We start from the raw sequence: 25,272 nt of genomic DNA, 5'->3' as shown, positions 1-25,272 counted from the left end.
TGACACATGAGAAATGTGGCTGGACAGGAGCACCGCACTGCCCCTTTAAACCACAGCTCTCCTCCCCGTCTCTCCCACCGTGTTGCTCTCTTCTTCTTCCCCATTTCGCTGCTTTGTTTTCATTGTCGCTCTTTGATCATGGCTGCTCATTCTACCGAAGAACCTTTCCCCTTTCAGGGGCTGCTCCCCAAAAAAGAAACCGGCGCCACGTCTTTTCTCACCAGGTTCCCCGAGTACGATGGTCGAGGGGTGGTCATCGCTATCCTGGACACCGGCGTGGATCCCGGGGCCCCCGGCATGCAGGTACATTATAAACCGGCAGCCTAACGTTGGTGCGCTGGTGTAGGCTAAGCTAAAGGCCCGACTCATTCACACAATTTGTACACAGTCACCTAACGGCATCAGCTAGCAGTAGATACACACAACTAACTATGACAACACGCTTTATAGCTTTTATGACAACCTAATCTGCACAAAGTAATTGATAGCAAGTATTATCTCCTGCTGTCAAATTGTGTTATAGTTTACTAACGTTAACCTGGTTAGCACACGCGCTAGCATGTTAGCATAGCAACTAACAGCTGAAACAGTCCGCTTCAGTTTTAGTGTTAAGACTTTGGTGAATTTTGGTGAAAGAAGATGGTTGTTGCGGCCAGATGAGTTAATAATAACAGAAATAACGTCTAGTTGGTTAATTGTCGGTTGGTGAGCCGTAAATACATGTTGATTAACAGCCAGGAATCAAGTTGGCTACCTACGTTACTGTCATAGTAATGGCTAAATAAGTTAATAGGAAGCTGCTGTTCTATAGTTATGTCTGTGCAACTGGATTGGTTTGGTTTTATGGCAACATTACACCGAGTAAAGGTCAAGCACATGTCACATTGTTCTAAAAAAAGGCAAGAAGGAGACTGAATCTGACCCCTACAGTGTGTAAACAAATGTGTACATGGAGGACATTAAAGCTGCAGAGCATTTAGCATGAAGATGGCTTGCACATTACATTGAAGTTCAGATTAAAGATAGTTTTTAAAAAAAATGTATGTATTATGTGACTATAGGCTGTATAATATGTTTTGTGCACCTACTCCAGTTTGATGTTCATAATAGATACATTTCACGACAGATTTTAACATGTCAAAGCAGGAAATGCTCAGGTGCAATTAGTAACTTTAAGGATCAGGTTCACAGTTTTGCAGGTCTGTTTTCAAAGAACAGTGAGGTCTGCCCAAATGAACATTGAAACAGGTTTTTCTTGCCATAATCATCCCTCCTGTTAACACTGGCAATTAGAAGATCCCTTCATAATGCATTTACAATGTTAGTGATGGGGGCCAAAATCTACAGCCCTCCTGTGCGAAAATGTGTTTAAAAGTTTATCTGAAGCTAATAAGAAGCTTCAGCCGTCCAAAGTAGTCAAATCAAGATACTTCTACCGCAGCTCAACAGGGAAACACTGTCTGAGGAAACACAAAGAGGAAATTTTATGCTGGAAAGATAAGCAGATATCCACTTGATATGATTAACTCAGATTGCTGAAGCCTCATGTAAGCTTCATATAAACATTTAAATGCATTTTTCCACAAAATGACTGTGTGGACACACTGTGTCTTGCACTGAAAGCACATTTGAAGGGGATCTTTTAATAGCCAGTATGAACAGGAGGAATGATAACAGTGAGGAAAACCTCTTTCAGTGTTCATATGGGCACCTGCCTATTGACTTGAAAAATTGAGAACTTATCCTTTTAATGATAGCTGAATCCCATTCAGTTTTTCCAAATTCATGACTCAGGAATAGGTAATGTAATTAGCTCCAACTGCGAGCTGTGAAAAAGAGCTATTGATTGCTGACTCCTTTGTCTGTTGCTGCATTTTTAGATCACAACCGAAGGGAAGCCAAAGATCGTCGACATCATCGACACGACAGGTAGCGGTGACGTGAACATGACCACAGTGGCGGAACCTAAAGATGGGACAATCGCCGGCCTCTCTGGCAGAACACTTAAGGTCTGTAGACGCCTCTGACCCTAAGACTATTAAAAAAATTAATGAACTGCAGCTGCCTGCTCAGAAAGATCCCATTACTGGTACTGTCCTCCATTTCAGAACATTTTGAGTCATTATTTGTTATGATTCCTTTTACCGATTCTGTGTAGCATTTTTTTTTTTTAAATCTTAACTATATTTGACTAGACTATTAATCCTGAAGTCTTTATATTTTCCTTCATATCCTGTCTCATACACTGTCTTTTTATGTCATCCAGATCCCTCCTGCCTGGGTCAATCCATCAGGGAAGTATCGCATTGGAGTTAAAAATGGCTATGAGTTCTTCCCCAAGGCTCTTAAAGAAAGAATACAGGTAGGGAGATGTGACATTATTTCTGTGCTAGGCCTGTTGTGGTTTAGATCGGAAACTCAGTGCTTCCTGTGCAAGTATCACTACTCTGATAACCCCTTATCTATCCTAGACATGACTATAAATGGTCAAAAACATGTACATTGGTGGAAGTTTATTGTGTTCTCCTACTCTGATTATTTCTAAATGATACATCTCATGAGTAAACTTGTTAATGAATGAAAAAAACAAGTTAAAAAGTATTGAAAAACTGCACATATATGATGTGGTTGTATGTCCCATCCTTGCTGATAGCCTTTTATAGCTGCAGTGTTGCAGTTAGCATGACAGTCTGCATTACTACTACATGAAAACAAGTTTGTACATTGTCTTGTTATTTGTCTTGTCAGCCTCTGTCGTTAAGGTCTTGTTGTCTTTTGTCTACTAGAAAGAGCGAAAGGAAAAGGTGTGGGACCCACCACACAGAGCAGCACTCGCTGAGGTCTCTCGCAGGACAGAAGAATTTGACCTCTCACACCCAACACCCTCACAGGTCAGACCTACAAACTTGAACTGCGTGTGTATGTACACATGAGTGTTTGCATGCAGTTACTAGTCACTTTATTTTGCTATCTCCTAATCAGATTTCTCTGTACTGTCTCTCTCACACACGCTCTTCATCCCGTTTCTGTCTCTAGATAGAGAAGTTGCAGAAGGAAGAGCTGCAGAGTCAGTCAGAGCTGCTAGCATCTCTAGAAAAGAAGTACAGTGATCCCGGTCCTGTATATGACTGTGTGCTTTGGCACGACGGCGTCACATGGAAGTAAGCCATACCAACTTTTTTTTCCTGTCACTTTCGTCTAAACTATTTACTGCTGTTTACAAATAGTATATTTATCCCTGTTGTTGTCTGTTACTTTTTGTTCTTTTAAGGGCTGTAATTGACACTTCTGAGTGTGGAGAGCTGTCCCAGTGCACTGTGCTGAGCTCCTACAGAGAATCACAAGAGTATGCCACGTTAGGAAATGCCGAGATGCTGAACTACTCTGTTAATATTTATGATGAGGGAAACACACTCTGCATCGTCACCAGTGGAGGTGAGGTATTTGAAAGCATATAATTTCCTCTGAAGGAAAGCTTTCTTATGATGCGGTCATTTAACACAAAGAGATGACAGAATTATATATCCGTTAAAGGTGCAGTGTGTAGGATTTAGTGGCATCTAGCAGAATGGACTTGGCAGAATTGTTGTGTTTTCGTTACCTTATCTCTACATGGGGAGTGGGTCCTCTTCCACTGAGCCCGCCATGTTGTGCTGCCATGTTTCTACAGTAGCCCAGAAAGGACAAACCAAACACTGGCTCTAGAGAGGGCCTTCTATATTTTTTGCGAGTTTCGCGGACACTGTAGCTTCTCCTACACGCTTGGAAGGGGAGGTGTATTCATTTGGTTGCAATCTGCAACTTCATTGCTAGATGCCACTAAATCCTAAACACTGGTCCTTTTAAGGCGACATAATGTGTAGATGTTCACAGTGTAAGCTCCAGTCTGACTTGCTTGTGTGCTTTTGAAGGGGCTCATGGGACACACGTGGCAAGCATTGCAGCAGGTTACTTCCCAGAGGAACCGGAGCGCAATGGTGTTGCCCCTGGTGCCCAAATCCTGGCCCTGAAAATTGGAGACACCCGCCTCAGCACCATGGAAACGGGCACAGGGCTCATCCGCGCGGTATACTACTCTAACTAAGTCATATGTAGTTTAGCTTTGACAGTTTGCCTTCCTTCTTTATTATTTGTTTTTTAACCCTTTTATTTATTTATCTCTCTTGTCACTCAAAGATGATTGAAGTAATCAACTACAAGTGTGACCTAGTTAACTACAGCTATGGGGAAGCCACCCACTGGCCCAATTCAGGGTAAGTGTTGTGTAGTAGTAGCAGCAAGGGTGTGTGTGATTGTGTTGGTTCGTTTTGCACATTGTCACTGATTTTTTTTTTTTTTTTTTTTGTGAATTTGTCTTGCAGGAGGATTTGTGAGGTGATTACAGAGGCGGTGCAGAAGCACAATGTGATATTTGTTTCAAGCGCAGGAAACAACGGCCCTTGCCTCTCCACAGTCGGCTGCCCTGGAGGAACCACCAGCAGTGTCATAGGTACGCACACTGATGAAACACAGCATTTGATTCCCACTTAATAATGGTTGAGTTGCAAAAAACAAACAAGCAAACAAATCTGTATCTTCTCTCCTCAGGTGTTGGAGCCTATGTGACCCCAGACATGATGGTGGCTGAGTATTCCCTGAGGGAGAAGCTGCCTCCCAACCAGTACACCTGGTCGTCCAGGGGCCCCAGTACAGATGGGGCTCTGGGGGTCAGCATCAGTGCCCCCGGCGGTGCAATTGCATCTGTACCCAACTGGACTCTCCGTGGTACCCAGCTGATGAATGGCACATCCATGTCATCTCCAAATGCCTGCGGAGGCATCGCGCTAATCCTTTCAGGTGTGTTCAGGGTCATGGACTGATATCAGGTGTTGAGATGTATTGCAGTGTGTGTGTAACTAATGTTAGCGGGTGATTTTGTGTGATAAAGGACTGAAACAGACTGGGATACGTCCCTCTGTTCCTGCGGTGAGGAGAGCGCTAGAAAACACAGCTCTGAAGGTTGAGGACATCGAGGTATTTGCACAGGGCCATGGAATAATCCAGGTAACTCCACTACAGCTGCTGCAGGGGATAAAATTTCATTTTCGTCTTCTGCAACAGTCTGAACACAATCTTTTGTTTCAACTGTCCTAATTCTTTACCCTTTTTTGTCTCTTTCTGTGCCACTAATCGTCTCCCGTACTACCCCTCAGGTGGACAAGGCATTAGACTACCTCACTCAACACGCTTCTTTACCCACAAGCCACCTAGGCTTCTCAGTAACTGTGGGAACGCAGAGAGGCATCTACCTCAGGGACCCAGCCCAAGTTCTTTCTCCCTCAGATCACGGAGTAGGAATCGAACCCATCTTCCCAGAAAACACCGGTACTATACATATGAAATTTTCTGTTTATTCTGTAGTCCTTAACAACATCTTTTTTTTTTTTTTGTGAGAAGTGTTTTCATGTTTTTTCATATCTTTCTTCTTCTGACGTTCATTACAGGAAACTCTGAGAGAATCTCCTTACAGCTACACTTGGCCCTCACATGTAGTTCCCCATGGGTCCAGTGCCCCTCCCATTTAGAGCTGATGAACCAGTGTCGTCACGTCAATGTCCGCATTGATCCGATGGGACTGAGAGAGGGAGTGCACTACACAGAGGTAGGCAAAGAAATGAGTTTAAAGAGACGACAGCGATCTTGTTTTTATGTGTATTAGTGTTAACCTGGTCACTGTTAACATGTGTATGTTTTAGGTGTGCGGATACGATACAGCAGCACCTGGCAGTGGCCCCCTGTTCAGAGTTCCCATCACAGTTATCATCCCAGCCAAGTAAGTTCCTAAATCATAATGCCAGATTATTTTTCTGTCATTCCTCCAATAAGAGGTTGTTGGAGCGTGTCCATGTGTGTCTGACAGCTCTTTATCTTTTATCTAACAGAGTGACAGATAGTCGTAATCAGGAGGTGTGTTTCACAGACGTCCACTTCAGACCGGGGCAGATCAAACGCCACTTCATCACTGTTCCTCAGGGAGCCTCCTGGGCAGGTGTGTGTGTGTGTGTGTGAGTGAGATAGCTTTCAGGCAGGTTATGGGCGAACAATCACCCACAGTATTCAAGATTTAAAGTGTTTGTTCAAGGTATCAACCGATGAATTTTGCTCTTTTTTTGATTCACAGAAATAATGATTTGATTAATTTCACAAAGGCAAAGCTAATGTCTGAGGAAGTCTTTCATCTCCATTTTTTTAATTTCATCTTAATATTTAGTTTTAGTTAAGAATATTGCTTTAGATTTTTTGTTTGGCTTGACACATTCATAAGTGGTTTTTCAGTAGGCGTCAACAGTAATGCTTACACAGTTGTTGAGGACCATTTTATGTGGTCTTGTTATCCTTATTGGCAAGCACTTGTCCCATAGTTTGAAAAATATATGCTGCATCCCACACCGATGCAGCGTGGCCTCCTACCTTGATAACTGAGAGTGTTGCTGTCAAACAATTGATTTATTGTTGAAAATACCAAAATAAGTGAACTATAGAATGGAAAATTGTTAAGTCATCCATCAGCTTTATTAGATAGACCACAAATCAGTTGTGTGAGATGTGACTGTAAATACTCTCATGTAAATGCGGCTTTTTTTAATCTCTCTTTTCATCTCCCTCCCCTTCTTTCTGGTTTCTCTTCTTGTTTTTTCACCATCATCATCATCATTCTTTCAACTCCTTGCCCCCCCCTGTTTTCCTTGTCTTTCTCTTCTACACCTCTCTGTCCCCGTGTTTCTCCTGCAGAGATCACACTGACTTCTCAATCGGGAGATGTGTCGTCAAAGTTTGTTCTCCATGCGGTGCACCTGGTCAAACAGAGAGCGTACAGAGCTAATGAATTCTATAAGTTCTCTTCACTTTTGGAAAGAGGCTCACTCACCGAAGCGTTCCCTGTGCTGGTACGTTTATTCCATTTGTGGTATCAGTTAAGGTGACTTAGAGAGTGCAAATGACTGTGTAAATTAGCTAAAGTCACCTAAAAAGGCTAGTTTTCACCTGTAGTTCTTTGCTAAATGCCATCAATAAGTACCTTGAAGTCTTTCCATATTATAGTGTATGAATATACATGAAAATGACGTTATGGTAGAATAATTTATGTGTGTTTTCTTTCTCCTCCAGTCAGGTAGAATAGTTGAGTTCTGCATCGCGCGCTGGTGGGCGAGTCTGGGTGACGTCACGGTGGATTACAGCATCTCGTTCCACGGACTCAACACTTCTCCTTCACCCCTGCACATTGTAAGAAGAGCACAGACGCACACATTTGCAACACCGACAAGTAGTAAGCTTCACTCCAGACGGTATCAGATCTCTGTTTGTGACTCTCATTTGTCTCTGGCCAGCATGCCTCAGAAGGAGTGACGAGTTTCGATGTGTCATCGCCTCTGAGATACGAGGAGGTGTCCCCCGCTATCACCCTCAAGTCGTGGGTTCAGCCACTCCGGTAAGTACACACTCGCACATGTTCAATTTGTTGCGTAATGTCAGTCCAATTCATTGTTTTTGTCCCTGTTGTTGTAGGCCCTTAAGTTCTAAAATAAAAGCCTTGGGAATGAGGGATGTTCTCCCCAACAACAGACAACTCTACGAGATTGTTCTCACCTACAGCTTTCACCAGGTACGACACTGTCAGCACAACATGAGAGAAGGAAATGCTGACTTTTTGAATCTTCGTGTGTGTGTGTGTGTGTGAATAATTTTTTTTTGCTCTCTCCACAGCCTAAGAGTGGAGAGGTTACTCCTAGCTGTCCCTTGCTGTGTGAGCTGCTGTACGAGTCTGAGTTTGACAGTCAGCTCTGGATGCTGTTTGATCAGAACAAGAGACTACTGGGCGCAGGAGACGCCTACCCACACCAGGTACACCCACACCTGAACCTCAGACACATGAAGAGCTTGACTGAAAGATTACATGTATTTGCTTTAACAGGTGTTTTACCTATATTCCCTGAATATGTCTCTTATCTCACAAGTTGGAGAAAATTGAACTAACACACTCTCTATTTTTTTTTTTTACTTCTCCAGTATTCTCTTAAACTGGAAAAGGGTGACTACACCTTGCGTCTGCAAGTGCGCCACGAGCAGTCCAGCGAGCTGGAGCGCCTCAAGGACCTGCCGTTTGTGGTTTCCCATCGTCTGTCCACCACCCTCAGTCTAGATGTCTACGAGACGCACCGTGCAGCCCTCTTGGCCAAGAAGAAGGCGAACTCTGTCACTTTGTCCCCAGGTGCCACGCATCACTTCTACGTCTCAGCCCTGCCAGATGACAAGTGAGTTGAAATGGAAAAAGGAATTTTTGTCTGTGTTATAAGATCTTATTGCAAAGATGTATAATGCAAAAAAATGCCGATTTTAAAATGAAAAACGCATAATAATCAGCAATAGAAGCCTTACAGAAATAAAAAAACATATCTATAATGTGTTCCAAGAGTTTGAGTCGTCCATAACGAGAGCCCTGATGAAGAGACAGCTTCCACTTTATTCCTCTCAGACTTTTATAATCTACATTTTAAATTAGCTTTGTATCCTGTGTATCAAAGGTACTGAAATCTAAATAGTCGGGTATAGATGTTTGGTCAGAGCACTGATAAGTAAGAGCATGTTTGTCTCACAATAGTTTGATATTTCTGTCTTTATTCTCTCCATCCTTGTCTTTTTTCCCGTGGGTTTCTCCCTTTTTCCAGAATCCCAAAAGGGACGAGTCCAGGATGCTATCTTTCTGGGTCTATCGTTGTCCCCAAGAGCGAGTATGGCAAGAAAGCAGTGAGTGGATTTGTTGTTGATATTATTCTCTTGTTCCTCAGGACATAAAAGTAGTTTTCAGTTTTATCATCCTATCTGGGACTTTTACTTATTGTTGAGTGAATGCAGAACAAACTACTCTGCAGAATATGGCAGGTCACCATGGCCAGTGTGCAGATCCCACATTTTCACCTGGTTAATGATGAAAAATCTGAAATTAATGATGTGATGCCTGAAGTACTTGTGGTCCTGAGGATCAGGGTTGAATGCCAGTGCTCCAAAGCTTTTGCCTTTTCTTTTTTTTAGCTCAGACCTCAGCTGATTGACTTTGTCTTTCACTTAATTGGTTGCGGTCCTTCTAGTAAATGCATGTCTTTTTTTTTTTTTCTTTTTTTCTTCTTCACTCATTTACTTTTGCCCATGCATCTGCTGTCACAAACACAGTCTGATGATGCTCATGTCTTCACCTCTGTCAGACATCAACACACTTGATCTGGCTGTTGTTTACTAAGTCATTAGATGACCGATGATACTCAGAATATTTCTAATTTATAACATGAACATGGCCAAGTTGAAATATGTCCTTTTATTTAATAACATGATTTTACTGACCACCTTTTTACTATTGGTCTTGAGGAAATGCTAAAGAAAGGGGGGAAACAGTCAAAATGATTTTGCATCAGTTTATATGTATGTTCACATGTGTACTTTTAAATGGAAGTAAATCACATGAGAAAATGTATTTAAACAGCTTGTATTACTGCTGACCTTTGAGGCTGCTGAGATGTGTTTGTGCCAAAAAAAACCACAAATGATTTGAGTGAAATATTTCTTTAAAAGTCAAAAAACAAAAATCCACTTTCTTTTGTACAATACAAGGGCAAACTGTGTGTTCGTCTCTGCGCTTATTCTCACCATTTTCATGAGCTGCAGGTGTTTCTCTTTACATCTCCAGATGACAGACATGTCTGAATATTTTTGGTTTACAGCTTCCATTTACCTTTGAACTTTTCTCAGCGGCTGCAATGCAAAGCACGTCGTGTCAAATTTCAGCGGCAACCTATAACTCAATATTTTGCATATTGTTTCACAATACATTGATGAAGACCTGTGTATCGTTTTGAGCCTCATACACACATAAGAAATGTACTGTCTTCAAGTCAAATGATTTATATTTACTGTAGTTTTCAGTAAGGTGCAGTACTTAAGCTTTGTTGCAGAGCAGATGTAGCAGAAACAGTCAATCACATTTGTTAGATATGAATCTGAGCTCGTCAGCAACAAAAACATACACAACTGTTTGCCACTGTAGCATTTATGCAAGTCCAGCAGGTAGGTGGATAAACTCTGAGTGAGGATAAAAGGTAAAAAAATGAAGAGAGAGAATCCTTTTTGGTGTGTTTGTGTTGTCTCTTCCTCACTGTGTGTTATTCTGACCACCAGGGGCAGGCCTCTGCAAAACGACAAGGAAAGTTTAAAAAGGTACTGGATGAGCTAGAAACACTGTACAACAGAGCGTCCACTGCTCTCCTGCCATCTGGAAAATGGCTTATTCCACACTTAAGGGATTTTGTTATATCTGCATTAATGATGTCAAAGCATGTCAATGTCGGTGTGTTGAAATATCCAACTAGTCTAGTCGTAATTGGTATTTATGTTGATGTACAGTTTTTAAGTTTTCTGGTGGTCAGTCAAATGACTAATGGATCTATAAGCAATGATAGATAATGGGTGCTACTATAAACTTATTTAACTAGTTTAATGACTTTCAGTGAGGTATGAGCAAAAGCATTTTTTCTTAACTGATCTGAAGAAAGACACCCAAAAGAAATATGCAGCTGTAGGACATTGAATTGGTAGGGAGAGAGTGAGAATTTGGGTTGCTGATAGTAGATATTTATTGTTTTTTTGACTAAATTATCTTTCTGTGTCTATACAGGACATCGTTCCAGTCATCTACCACTTAATTCCCGCACCCAACAAAACAAAGAACGGAGGGAAGGAGAAGGAGAAGGACAAAGACGGAGACAAAGAGAAAGATGTGAAGGAGGAGTTTGCAGAAGCCATGAGAGACTTAAAGATTCAGTGGATGACAAAGTGCGCACAGTTTCTTATCTGTTGTTTTTTGTTTTTTGTTTGTTTTCCAGCAACACATTGTTTATATCGTCTTTCAATTCTTTCTCAACCATCTGTCATGTCCTCTATCTGCTGTTCAGGCTGGACACCAATTCACTTTATGATGAACTTAAGGAAAACTATTCAGATTACTTACCCCTGCATGTGCAAAGACTGCACCAGCTGGACTCTGAAAAGGTAACAATACACACCATCAAGAGAGCTCCTTTTAAGTCACCTTTAGTATTATTAATGGTTTTTGTTTTCACATGTTACAAACCTTTTTGCTGACAGTCATTTCTTCTTCTCTTGTTTGTGTTTAGGAGCGTGTAAAACGTCTGAGGGAGGTGGTATCAGCAGCCGACATCGTCATCTCCCACATCGACCAGACGGCCTTGGCTGTTTACTTTACCATGAAGACAGACCCTCGACCGGATGCTGCTTCTATCAAGACGTATGTGAAGAATAGTATCAATCAACAATAGACTAGGAGAAAAAAAATGTATAAATCAGAGTTTATATTTCTAATAAAATAGGACAGTATCTCAGGTTGGATTTTCCTTAAAGGTATCAAGCATAACTACTGTATCTACGACCTGAATCCTGACCCGTCTTAACCTCTGTGTTTGCAGCGACATGGAGAAGCAGAAGTCGTCTCTGCTGGACGCTCTATGTAGGAAGGGCTGCGCTCTGGCTGACCAGCTCCTGCTGCCCCTCACGCCTCAGGACGGCACCGGCGCTGTCGCCACGGGACAAGCTGCAGCAGAGGATGTTGGTGAACAGGTGGCCAGCAGCTCTGATGACAGCCTGCATGACGTGGCTAAAGCCCTGACAGACACATTTTGGGAGGTGCAGAAGTGGGCGGAGCTGACCGACTCCAAGGTCAGTAAAATGTGTTTTAGAAAATGAAGGAGCAGCAAAACTAAATTCAAAGTTTAAAGTTAAAGCTGAGAATATACTGTATTTGTCTTATTGTCAGCAAAACCCCTGATATATATTTTTTTAAAGGCTAAATAATTGGTGAAACACTCTGGCACTGTAGTGTTTACAAAATGCATCTCCAACAGGGGTGAATAATGAATTTGTTGGAACTATTTTCAGCTTCTATTCTATTCTTCTATTTTCTTTCAACGCTTTCTAAAGGTTATAACTTAAAAATTCTGCTTTCCCCCGGTTTTTCTCCAGAAAATGTGAATTTGGTGGATGTATCTCACCATAAAACGAACCATTTGGCATTAATTCAGTTTTTCTTTTTCTTCTCCTCCGCTCAGGTGTTGATGTTTTCATACAAACACGCTCTGGTGAACAAGATGTACGGCCGAGCCTTAAAATACGCCTCAAAGATGGTGGAGGAGAAGCCCAGCAAAGAGAACATGAAGAATTGCATCCAGGTATGACTGCAGTGACCACTGTTCAGATTTATTAGATATTTAAAATGCTCACTCTCTATAGAATATTTAAAAAAAAAAAAAGAAAACGTGATTAATCAAATGTCAGCTTTGTTCACTCGAAACACTTCCTGTTTGTTTGTTTTTTTTTCAGCTCATGCGACACCTCAGATGGACGCACTGCGCCACCTTCAGTGAGAACTGGCTCCCTGTCATGTACCCTGCAGACTACACACCATTCTAGACACACACACACACACACACACACACACCACACACACTCATGCACGAGCAGCATGGCCATACATACATGATCCATTACACAGTAACTCCAATATCACGCCCCTCAGGGTCACATGGTCTATGCATCTGACCAACCAGCTGCTTCCTGAGAATATTTTCTTTCTTTTTAAATTCAGATGTAGGTGAACGCCAAAATGAGGGACAACACTGAGTGTAAATGGTTTGATGAATTATAAGGCTGGTCATTGGAATGCCACCAACAGCAAAAGCTCAGCTTAACTTTTTTTAAATTTATAGTAAAAACTCTTGATACTGTCACTCAGTCTTATCTTAGTTGGGTGTTTTTTCTTTATTTTGGTGTCATCTACACATTTGGAGTCTTTTTACATCCACCCATTCGCAGCTGTCTAAACTCCATATCATATAAGTAACCTCGTTCTCTCGTGTATATACTGTACAAGGGCCAGTATGGACACCACGGATGCATCACAAGTCTTTTAAAAAAAAAATAACTGTGACTCCATCTAGTCACCTTCAACACACAGAAAAACTCAAACTGGCCATTATGATACTTCAGTGAGAAGAAAGGAGGACTCGCTGCTGCACGATGTTCGGACATACGAGGGCACGCAGAGTCTGCCTGATTCCTGAACTAAAAGGGAGGCTTGGGTAGAACTTTAAGATATTTTTTTGTTTGTTTGTTTTCTGATCGGTTGTTTCAGTCAGGCCGTGCTGTAAAGTTAATGTTTAGTCTCGTCTGTCTTTTTAGGCTCCGACACACAACTCGAGTACACAATCTCAGAACACAAAAACAGTTGAGGTGCCTTTCTACATGTACCTTACCATTTCTGACAGGAAGAAGAAGAAGAAGAAGAAAAAGCGGTGTGACGGTTTTGACCACCAGAAGCTGCAGAATCAGTAGCGCTTTTTTAACATCAGTCAACACCCAGCCGCTTGCAGTCATTTCACCCATCAGCCTTTGGTGTCAAATGTGGGTTTAAAAGCTCGTATCAGCAGTATGATGTGTCTGTGCACTGTATGCAGGCCGTCAGTGACTTGTCAGGTAAAGGAAAAGCCACAACTACACTTTCTCAACTTCCACCTGCCTCTAGAGGTGTCGCCACCCGCTCCATACAGCTGAGTGACCCAAGCCGCACATTTGACGACCATCCGACAGACCTCACTAACACAACAGATGCAGCTGCGTTCAGTTGTGAGCAGCAGTAGGATGTTTCTATGTAAAATGTTCACACAGTATTAGAGACGTTGCTCTGCAGCATTCAAAATGTTGCACTTGTACACAGTGTCATAAAATAATGTACATACACACATAACATAAAAAAATATTAAAATGCAATAGGTATATAATACAAATATTATTCTAATTGATGTATTTTGCATATATGCATGTCTTTTAGGATGTAAGGAAAAAGAATAGTTTTATTTGGAAGCAGATTTTTAGTTTGTTCCAATTTAAAAGATTTTTAATCCCAAACAAGATTTTCAAGTTATTTTCATGAGTGTGTTTGTGAATGACTTGGTGTGTATTTGTGGGCACATTTTGTTTACATGAACATTTTCTCCCAACTGAACTGAAATGATAAATGAAAAGCCATTTTGAGAGGGTAGAACATGAGTGATTCCCCCCTCCCTTATTTACTTTAACAGACCATACCAGTAGATTTGCATGTTTTATCTGATTAACTACAAATTGCATGTATTTTAAATCACAGCTGACCATTTTGCAATTATTTTTTTTTTTTTTTTTTAGATTTTTTACGTATTTTTCTATTGGTTTCATTCATTTCTTTACAATTGGATAATATTAACAGACTTTTGTTTATACAACACAATGTATACAATAAATGTGTCAATGCAGTTACATTGCAGATTGATTTGAAAAGTCATCACTGCTGTGATCTTTACACTGCAAAGATCATGTAACTCTGACTTCATTTAACTTTGATAGATAACTCAAGCACATTTCAAGGGCCTGACGTTTGTTTTTCATGCCGTACAGAAATTAATAGAAACCAATCTGTGTGGAACTGTAGGAAGAAATGCATCTGGAAAATACAAAACCACCTAGCATGTATTTGTAAATGCTCAGCTAAAGTGTGAAAATACATGATTTTTAGTTAACCAGCAAAAACTTGTAAAACACTGGTATGGTCCTTAAACATATCTCACCCGAATTATGTAACGTGTCTGCTATATATTCAAGTTTTATCATTTACATAAGTGATTCTCCGCCTTTTTTGGCTCATAATTCTGTAAAAATAAAACTTGTGATTTTCTGTCAAGTCTGCAGAATTGCCAGTTTAAACAAAGAATGATTTTACTGTGAGAAGTTAATGTGATGATAGTTTAAAAAAAATTTGATGTTTTAACAATGTTGATGGAAGAAGAAAATTGATTTGCCCTCAAATGGTTCCAACCACAGGGCCCCTGGTGGTCAAGAGGTTAAGATGTCCATGAATAGCAACGTCCTTAGTTGCATCGAACCGGGGCAAGTAGGTCTATCTGCGGACTCACAGTACTCTATACGACGCACCCACTTTACTACATGACACACCCACTTGGTTAGGTTTAGGCATGAGGAGGGGGGTGTTTAGTGTTGGGCTGGAGATATACTTGCTTTTAAGTCAAGCCCCTAGGAACAGCACTGGGCTTTGACGCCAGTTTGACATAGTGGCCAAACTGTGTAATTACAATGTCATGTGATGCTATTGGGCCCAAATAGACGCTTTCCCGTAGACGTTCATGTGAAAGAGACGTGTAAATAAGTGGATATATGTTCTTTTTGAGTGTCACAACCCCCTGAAATGACTTAATGTTTTAATATCCATTCCATCTGATCACATTTCGAAAGTCGAGAAGAGTCACATGATGGAATGGTTTTATCCCTATTCAAGTTACCCGGAGGGCTAAACCAGAAGTTAGCGGTCTCGGCTGGCAGAAGTCTCTAGTGAGCATGCTCCATGGGCACATTGGGTTCACTAGAGACTTCTGCCAGCCTTGTGTATCCTGCGTCCATTTGGAGTGTTGGTTGTGCATGTCCTCAGAAATTAAAGCTATGTATCTGAAAGATGCAATACGCATATGAACTGTAGGGGCAGTATGGGGATGTGGCAGGGTCAGGGGTCAGTGGGCATGTCAGCAGCAACAACAATGGTGGAAAGTTTTGAAAACAAGTTAATAGACCAAGTCCACAATTAGCTGCATTTGTATGATGTGTCGTTGCCGCTACAGATTGACAAATATGCTTGTTAGTATAGCTGGCGTGAGAGCAGTACCATTTTAGAAGTTGACGTGGAAACCTGCAAAAATAAATGGAAACAAGTCCAAGACTGTTCCGACAAAATAGTAACCTCCTCTAGTGTCGCCATGTTTATTGTTTTGAATCATGCAAATCCAGAAGTTCTGTTTACATCCTTAATTCTTTGTTGTGCCCTCTAGTGGAATCCTCCAGTACAAGTACATAGGCAAGTATATGTGAACAATTCTGTTCACGACTCAGCCGGTTGTCTACATGTGGTTAAAAAGCAAGTATATCTCCAGCCTTAGGGTAAGAACATCCGAGGAAGGGGGGTTGGTGGGATTGTGTAGTGAAGTGAGTGTGTTGTCTTAAGTCTGCAAAGACTTACAATGAGACCCTTCTCAGCTGGTGAGCCTTGCTGCATGTCATTGCTCATCTCTCTCTCCCTTCGTTTCCTATAGTAAAGCCATAAAAAGCTCCAAAAAATAATTATACTAAAAAAAAAAGATCCCAGCAACTCAGTTTGAGAACCAGTGGTTTAAATAAAATGGCTGTAAAATTTGGTTTTGCCCCTCCCTGATGTGGAAGGTGTGAGATTAGGAATGTAAAAACAGTTGCTCTAAGCCAAGGCCTTTCACCCTCATGGGAGTAAAGAATCTTTTCTGGGATGACTGTACACACACAGCCAATCAGTGGTGACAACTCATGTTTACCCAGGGGTAAGAACACCTTGTGTTTCTGTTTTTAGCAGTAACTTGTATGCACTTTCTGCAGTGGCCTCAGCACAGGCATCTCCAAGTGCACAGCGGTTTACTGGAGTCAGTTTGCAAAGTTCGGTCACCTACAGTAATCTTTTTCACTTCTTGCATCTTCTGTGTTTCTGGTCCTTTTTCTCCGTCCTGTGTTTGGGTCTTGGTTCAGACAGACGTTAATGTTCAGGGCTCAGCTGTCTACAGTACGCGTTGCCAATGACAGTCTCTCCGAAAATGGCCTTAACTTTCACCACAGGACTGTAAACCGTCCATTTCTGGCACCAAACAGAAATCTCATATCTGTTGCTCTCACTCTGCTGGTGTCAGAAACGACTTGCTTCTTCTGGATGTTGAGTGTTTATATTTATAGTCATAAAATCTAGTAAATGCCAATATTTTACAGAATGTTATGAGATAAGGTTGTATGCTCTTAGTATTATTTTATACCCCATTCTTCCTCGATGATGTGTGGAAAAGACCTGAGCTACTGTCACTCTGTTTTGTGGTCACATGGAATTAAGTCACAAACAAGGAAAACGACACTGAATAAACATGATTTGGAAGAACTGAGCTGTGTACTGGTCATCACTTGTTCTTTTTAGGAGTTGTCTGAGCCTCATACTTGCCGAAAGTGTTAATGCATCTGATAACAGTTTCTATATTTAGTTGTGCTTTGTAGCTTGACTTACAAATTGTATGAAGCAATGCAAGCTTGTGTTATTATTGTTTTCATTACCCATTGTTACACAGTTATACAGTTTGCATCGCTTTTTCCAGAAATGACAAAGGAAAGCACCAAAAGAGATAAAGGTTGTTCCTTTGATTTATTACTGTATTAAACAATAAAAATGTAAAAAATTACAATTCTCATGCCAAAAATAGACAATTTCATAACTGATGCAGATGCTCTTAGACTTGACTTGCTCGCTTTGTATGAGAAACAGTCAAAAAGTCATATAGATATGCTGTTTACTATCAAATATTAAAAAGAAAAGCATTAAATCCTCATATTTGAGAAGCTGGAACAAGCAAACATTGCATGACAAAATGACAAACTAGGCATGTCAGTGGATTAATTGACTAATTGTTTCAGTTCCACACTGAAAGATCATTGATATGATTCAGGACAACAACTAAAGTAAAGCACATGCTGTACTTCTCCTCTTTTACTATCTGTGCTGTTTGCAGGTTCAAACAGTGAGATCAGTGCTGAGTATTATTAACACTTTATAACCTTTAACATGATCTTATTTGTATGTAAAATATGCAGCACACAGTAAAGGCCTTTGTGACCTACTACTGTTCTACTGTTGGCTAAAAACTGCACCTAAACTTCAGTATTGTGTTCATGCAGGTGATGAATAGAGCCCAAAATTTTGTCTACATTTTTCCTAACCCTTCTGCTACAATAGATCCACAATAACACTCTTCTTCATTGATATTTTACAAAATATAAGCAAAATTTTAAATAAAACCTGTGAGGCAGGTTACCTTTTCTTAAATCTAGGCTATTCTACATTTTATTACATTGAAAAGAAAATTAAATTCTTTATACTGGGTCCTGCGCTCTACTAGCAGATGCTCAGTAATAAATGATTTGGAGCAAAAAACTGTAATTGATTTGATTTTCCAAAAAGAAATGTTGGAAAAACAGTCACTTTCAACACAGGCTCTGGCTTAGGGGCCCCTCTGGTCCTGTGCAATAACTGTTCCATGCCTCTTTACTCTCTGCACGTTGCCATGAAGATCTTCATCTCCCCAACCTCAGCAAGCAAGCTTGTGTGAAAGGTCTTTTTAAAGTTGTCAGTGAAAGTCAGATCAGACTCAAATCTGACCCGGTTGGCCCAGATCAGAGTCGTTCCCGGCTGACAGAAATGCTTCATGGTGGCCAGAAGCTCATCCAGGAAGTCGTGACGGTAGACCACATCTGCTGCCAGAACATAGTCGTACCTGTAGACAGATGTAGGATGGGTCTGCTCCAGGTTGTCGCGCCAGGACAGAGCTTCCACCTTGGGTGTGTGCCTGCACCGCCCCCTGGTGTTCCTCACCACATTGGACCTGAGGTTACCCAGCAGCTGAGGCAGGTCTGTAGCTGTGACGGAAGCTCCTGAGGATGCAGAGATAAGACCTGACATCACCATAACTATAGTAACAGTAAAAGACCAAACTGGTGCTGAACAGATTGTTGTGTGATGATGAAGCTGTGAGCACAGAGAGTTCTTTTTGGACTGAAGCTGAAGATTGAAGGTCATCCAAAGTTTTGCAATGCAAGAAACGACTCAGTATCATATGATCCTTTTCACATGGCCATAATAATTTATTATGGTCTGGATATAATTTTCAGATGACACAAGTGAAATGTTTTTTGGTAACCTTTTTTGAAGTCTTAGATTTTTTAATACACCAACAAGAAAGTCTCTGCTTGTAAATGCATTAACACACAATGGTGACATCATTTGGACAAAAAAAGCACTAAAAGATTAAACTAAAACTAAAAGATTGCTACATGAAATTTCATGTTTGCTAGATTGATTAGATTTTTTGAGATAAATATAACAGTTGCCTCAGAAATTAAGCCAAAAATGTATAAAATGATTTTTAAAAATTAGTGCAAATAAAGGAAAAAATTCTAAAATAGTTTCTATTAATAGTTATTAATAGTTAATGGGATACATACAAAATCACGTGCAAAATTATTGGCTAAAGATACTTCAAATAGTATTTTCAGCCAATTAAGAGTACTTTGATTTTTTTGTTACGCACATTCATCGGTTGTAGTGATACATAAAGAGGTGTAAGGTAGCAAAATCAAGCAATAGTTCAAATGCAGTAAATGCCAAAATTATATTATGCCTAATATGTTTACAGTGTTACTTTATAAAACCACTAGTTTCCGTTCTAGGTTGATGTTATTTGGAGTTTAGATTTGTGTATGATGCCATTCTAACTTTTCCAAACTCCTCCTGTGTTTGTTGTCAGTATGTAGAATTCGTTATATAGTGAATTGGACTGGTGACTGCTCACCCAGTAGACTGGCCACAATGGTAACCAGTCCTGTTCCTGCTCCAAGCTCCAGCACCTTCTTCCCCTGCAGGTTCACCCTCTGCCTGTTTTTGCGGAGGAAGGAGCACAGAGCTGATGCCTGCAGGATGAAGAGATAGAAACTATGGTTTGTTAGGACAAATTTGTAGTATTTTGTCATTTATAACATTGATGCTGGTAGAAAAACAACTTTAATGACTTATATCAAACAATCTCTATAACCGGTGTTCATTTAATCTCAGTGATACTCACTGCTGGCCGCATCACGGCTCCAGAAGAGTCTATGGACTCATAAATGACTATTTCCTGCCCTGCGTAATGGTAGATATTTTTAACAAAGCTGCTATGTACAGCTGTTTGTTTGATGTCTTCTGTGGAGAGAGGATGGATCAAATATTATTAATGCACAGTGAACTCACATTGCCACAACATACATTTGAAACATCAGTGGCTTGATATGGTGCAACAAAAAGAAGCATCAGTACTTTGACTGACATGGTTCACATGTGAACCAAATAAGCTCAAGGCAGTGGAAAAAGTTAGTCCCTGTTTCTCTTCCATTTAAGTATCAACACTCTACACTGGCTCTGTCACTGAGGACATTGACAACAGTACTGGCATAACCAAAAATTGGCTGTACCACCTTTTGGCTTTAGCACATGACTCATATCTCACATTTAATTCTTGCCACCAATCTTGCCAGATGCAGATGCAAAGCTGTTCCTTCACTTATAAGTGATGCTGCCAAGCCACAAGACAACAGTGTGACCTTTTCTACTTGAATTAGCACAATTCATGAAATCATGTAGCACCACCCTGCAGTACCTGAAGTATATTGTGCTGACTATTGTACTACTGTCATTCTGTTATGCTGCTATGAGCAGAGGACACGTTTCCAGATTCTATTATTTTATTTCTCCTTCTTATTATACTTTAACATCAATGTAGAGAAGCTGCAAAGCAAGAATTTTCCTCAAAAAAGTTGAGATGGACCGAATCAAAAATCTCTATCTGTATTTATGGCAGCATTTCCTACCATAAACCATGAAAAGACACTGAATATTGAAGTTTTGCTTAACTTGGTCTTTTGGTGTCCCCACTTTTTGTGGTAACTTATCCAGCCATGCAAGTTTCAGGATATTTGCCTTTGAGATTTCTGCCTCACCACAACACAATGGAGGTGAATGGAATTTCATTTGTGATGCTCACAGCACTGAAAAATTCAACAGCAACATCTCTTTCCAGACTGTGAACAGCTCATCATCATCAAAACTACTTTGTATTGAAGAAAAAGTCTATATAACACAGAGGTATCTTCATGACTTTTTGGGTTATTTGAGTGAACTGACCTTTTAAACAGAAGGAAACAGGACTTTAATTTCAAACTGTATGAGATACTTTTAGGTTGATTGGTGTATTTTCACCAATGAGGATTAAGACTCACCTGTAAAGTCTTCATCACTGCTTGTGGTGCAACAACTTGAATCAATGTTCTCTGGTTGATCCCTCTCGTATACTTCACATTGTTCTCTGTCGCCAATAGTTAGTTTTTCATCTTCTTTTTTTTCAGAGCAACATTCTCCATCCTCTAGAGAACCCTCTGCTCCCTCCTTCTCTTTCAGCAGATCCTTGATTTCCAGCCCTGCATCACCTTCTTGCTTTTCTTCTCTAGAAGTCGCCATGAAGATCTTCATTTCCCCATCTTCAGCCAGCAAGCTCGTGTGAAAGGCCTCTTTAAAGTCCTCTGTGAACTTCAGATCAGTCTCATATCTGACCTTGTTGGCCCAGATCAGAGTCGTTCCTGGTTTGCAGAAATGCTTCATGGTGACCAGAAGCTCATCCAGGAAGTCGTGATGGTAGACAACATCAGCCGCCAGCACGTAGTCGTACCGGTAGACAGATGTAGGGTAGGTGCGCTCCAGGTCAGGGCCCCAGGACAGAGCTGCCACCTGGGGTGTGTGTCTGCAGTAGCCCCTGGTGTTCCTGGACAGGTTGACTCTCAGTTTGCTCAGAACATCTGGAAGGTCTGTGGCTGTTACCCAGGCACCTGAGGATGGAAAAAAAAACATTACATCTGAAATATGCTTTCAAATACATGTCTGAGAATGGTTTAATCCTCCTTCCTCACTCACCGAGTAGAGCTGCCACAACGGACAGGAGGCCAGTTCCTGCCCCGATCTCCAGGACCGCTTTGTCCACAAGACTCAGCTGTTCACGATGAGTGTCCAGGTAGTGACAGAGAGCCAGAGCCTGGGGGCCATCAATATGATCTTTACAATCAATACTGATACCTAACAATGTGACCTTTAGTCACTGGTACCTTGATGTTGAAAAACAAGTGTTGTAAAGTATTAGTTACTCGTTCTTTAGAGCCAAAGAGCTAAAATAGACAAGAGACGATAAAAGGCGGATGTTGATTTGTCCGTTGGTGCACCACTTTCATCTAGACTGAAATATCTCAACAACCACTGGATGGATTACCATAAAATTTTGCACAGACATACATGGTCCCCAGAGGATGTATCCCCTGACTTTTCATCTGGCGCCATCAGCAGGTCAAAATCTGAATTTGTCAGAAAAGTTCCCGTTTGACCAAATACCTGCAAACCTGTACTTTGTTTTTACTGCTGATTGGCAAAATTCTAAAACACTAAACTGCAATGCTGAACATGGTAAACACTATACCTGCTAAACATTAGCATGTTAGCATTGTCATTGTATGTATGCTAGCATGCTGATGCTAGCACAGCCTTACAGAGCTGCTAGCATGGCTGTAGACTCTTAGTCTTGTTTACATTATCTCTTTGCTTTTGTCATAGACAATGCAAACCTTTAAAGGCAAAATCCTCCTTAAAATTAAGTTAACATTGTGCTATTCCAACCAGTCCACATGCAGACTCCTTTAAGATGAAAGTCAGAGCATGAAGACTTAAATGGATGATGTCAGCAGGTGACCAGCAGTTAGTGACCACAAAAACAATCACCTTTTCCTGTCAAAGGCTGGATTATCAGGCTAATTGGGCTAATTTAGTTAGTTGCTAATACTGTATGCACGACTACATCACAATTTAAACTGACAAACTGAAGTGATAAACTGAAGTGATAAACTGAAATGATAGGGGGGTTAATGTGACACCTGCATTATAACCTAATGTTTACCAAGTTAAAGTCAATTTGAAAGCATTTATTATTTCAGTTTATCTGGTGCAATTACCAAAATAAAGTAGCGCTTAATCAAGTTACCACAAACTACAAATGAGGAAATTACAAATGACTAACTAATACATACATAGTGACCTGAGGGTGGGCCCCCAGAGGTTTATTCCTGCCCTGTTGCTTTCATAGAGTCCTCAGATGTCAAAACATGACATCATAAGCACAAAGAAGCTCTCTGCTGCTAAGCTTAAGGAAAAACTCCGAAGTTAATTTATGGTGGATTTTTCCTTCAATAGATCTTGTCTTCAGGCTGTATGATACAGAACAAAATAGCTTTTTGTTTATAAAGTCTCAGTTTTAGCTGACAGAGGAAATAATCAGATGTCTTGGGATCAAAATATTGCTGATGCTGCTTTGCATCAGTAATTATGGCAATCCTACAACACAGAGATTGTAACGGTGCGCACAGGTACTGTATGTTATATGGCAAATAAATTGGGATAAGGTTGCAAATCTCAAAAACAGCGCTACTCACCGCTGGCCATATCATGCCTGCATAGGAGTCAAGACCCTCCTCAATGACAATTTTATGCCCGACATAATAGTACACCTCCTTATCTGTCCTGAGGAAGAAACACGGAGTCCAGGCTAGTTTTTGCTGCTTCTGGGCAGATGATTCCTCACTGCATGAATCATCTAAACAATACAAAAGTGAGACAATCAGATCTCTGTGGACTGAATCAACATGTAACCCATCATGGTTGAATTTACCTTTATCCTCCTTGTTGACCTCGTCCTCCTCGTCCTCGTCCTCATCCTCGTCCTCCTCCTCCACCTCTTCCTCTTCCTTCTCCTCCACCTCTTCCTCCTCCTCCTCCTCCTCCTCCTCCTCCTCCTCTTCCTCCTCTTCCTCTCTGCTTCTCATATAATTGGTTTCCTCCATCAAGTATGTGGACAAAGTAGCCATATAAAATCCTGTTTCAACATGTTTGTAAAAACAGTGGAAGTGGATTAAAAATATAACAGTTTTTTCAGTCAAACCTCTCATTTACTTTTTGGTTGTACCTAATTTATAAAACTGTCAGTTCACATTTTGATCATTTACCATGACTTCAGCCTTTCTCTATGAACCTAATCTGATTAGTAGTTATATGATTATTTGTTTTTCTTTTAACCCTAACTGCAGTTTTATAGTCTGGCCAGCTAAATTGGGAAAACAAAATTGGAAGAATACACTTCTCCAATGTGGTCATCACTGCATGCAGCTCCTCTAATCACATATTTGTGCATAAGCAGACATGTAAAACCTTGAACTAATATTTTGAAAGATTATTTTTAGTCAGAAATAACATACTATCCAAATTCAAAGATTTCGTCTGCAACCACTTGCCTGCAAATATGGTGCAAACCTCATGCTAAGGCGCCCCACCTGTGACATTTAACCTACCTGTTGCAGCTTTATTTTCCCAGAGAAAGAGCTCATGCGCAGACTGCATTTGCTGAAATCTGACTGCGTAGTTATAGAGACTCAGCATCTTACTGAACACACCCATCATCATTACAAGGGCATGAGGGTATTTTTAGAGCTGAGGCCAGGAGAAGTGAACACAGGCAAAATTCAAGAGCAGAGCGGATACAAACACACACACACACACACACACTCAGACACGCACAGCAAAGATGAGTTGATGAAGAAAGAGAGAATGACGGGAATGTCTTGATACCAACAGCCAGGGATCTTTGCTTTCAGTGTCATTTCTCTGCTGATGCTTTCTGGAAGCCTCCATGGTCTGTAACCCTGCATGTACAATGGATATGACAGGAAGGAATATTAAAAACTGAAAAGAGTGGCTTTTATACAAGCTCTACTTAGTGTTTTCCAGCTGAAATGGTGAATCTTGGCTCAAATCAGTTAAGATATTAAATTTTGCAACATTAGTTTTACATAGTATTCTACAAATAGTCACAGAGACACAGATATGTAATGTGTGTTTGGCTTGAAAGCATCTTGGCAGATAGCTCTTAATGTGTGTGTGTGTATGGTCATTGAAACATTAAAAACCTAAAAGGCTATCTTCTCATTTGACTGTCACTCCTCCTGCAGTACTTGAAATGAAACAACAACAGAGATAATTGGCGATGAGGGTATGCCTCATCATGCCAAAAGTCTATTTAAAAATGACGCCCGTCATTTGGAATGTGTCCATGTTTGTGCTTACTTGCTCACTTTCCCTGCCTCAATTGCTTCACCAGAGATGGGAGGTAACAGGATCAGGCAGGCATGCAACAACATGTATCAACCCTCAAGAAAAGAAGGGGGCTCCTGTCACATAAACCCCAATCAGACCTCCCCTTGGATATATTTTAACAGCCTTTTCCCATGAAGTATCACCTCCCAGTTTCAGTTGTCGTCAATTTGAATCCGCTTGCATCCCAAAACTTTGAAATCCAACCATGACCTCAGGGTACTTTGACAAGTTAAGTGGTTTGGTCATTGCCCTGCTCCACTCTGATATATTTATTGTTGATGTGCCGCAGCCTTATTTGGATGAAA

The 25,272-nt window shown here is 40.8% G+C and overlaps 2 protein-coding genes across 3 annotated transcripts; one reads left to right on the top strand and one right to left on the bottom strand.

The window, feature by feature from the left end:
- tpp2 (tripeptidyl peptidase 2) lies at window positions 1-18,114 on the top strand. Of its 2 annotated transcripts, XM_044352024.1 has the most exons (29): window positions 1-303; window positions 1,881-2,009; window positions 2,267-2,362; window positions 2,787-2,891; window positions 3,037-3,161; window positions 3,272-3,435; window positions 3,912-4,066; window positions 4,177-4,253; window positions 4,362-4,489; window positions 4,588-4,836; window positions 4,928-5,043; window positions 5,193-5,364; window positions 5,484-5,641; window positions 5,736-5,812; window positions 5,922-6,028; window positions 6,772-6,926; window positions 7,147-7,263; window positions 7,368-7,468; window positions 7,546-7,642; window positions 7,744-7,881; window positions 8,047-8,291; window positions 8,706-8,784; window positions 10,207-10,245; window positions 10,703-10,860; window positions 10,980-11,076; window positions 11,202-11,332; window positions 11,511-11,760; window positions 12,150-12,269; window positions 12,421-18,114. In XM_044352024.1, exons 1-29 carry the CDS (start codon window positions 7-9, stop codon window positions 12,508-12,510), a joined length of 3,972 nt encoding a protein of 1,323 aa, XP_044207959.1. In that variant the 5' UTR covers window positions 1-6; the 3' UTR covers window positions 12,511-18,114. The 2 variants fall into 2 exon arrangements, with proteins under 2 accessions (XP_044207959.1, XP_044207967.1); XM_044352032.1 differs by lacking the exon at window positions 10,207-10,245 and having other exon boundaries at window positions 2-303.
- On the bottom strand, window positions 17,326-23,556 carry LOC122986429 (the record flags this gene model as incomplete). Its single annotated transcript, XM_044357699.1, has 7 exons — window positions 17,326-18,627; window positions 19,545-19,662; window positions 19,815-19,933; window positions 21,007-21,609; window positions 21,695-21,812; window positions 23,254-23,414; window positions 23,490-23,556. Coding segments are annotated over 7 exons (1,572 nt in total), but the record flags the coding sequence as incomplete, so codon positions are not given.
- Window positions 23,557-25,272: the final 1,716 nt, after the last annotated feature.

Source organism: Thunnus albacares, chromosome 1 (assembly GCF_914725855.1).
Source record: "Thunnus albacares chromosome 1, fThuAlb1.1, whole genome shotgun sequence".
NCBI classification, from domain to species: domain Eukaryota; kingdom Metazoa; phylum Chordata; class Actinopteri; order Scombriformes; family Scombridae; genus Thunnus; species Thunnus albacares.
The sequence above is the reverse complement of the archived record's forward strand: the minus strand, read 5'-3'. Positions and strand labels throughout refer to the sequence as shown.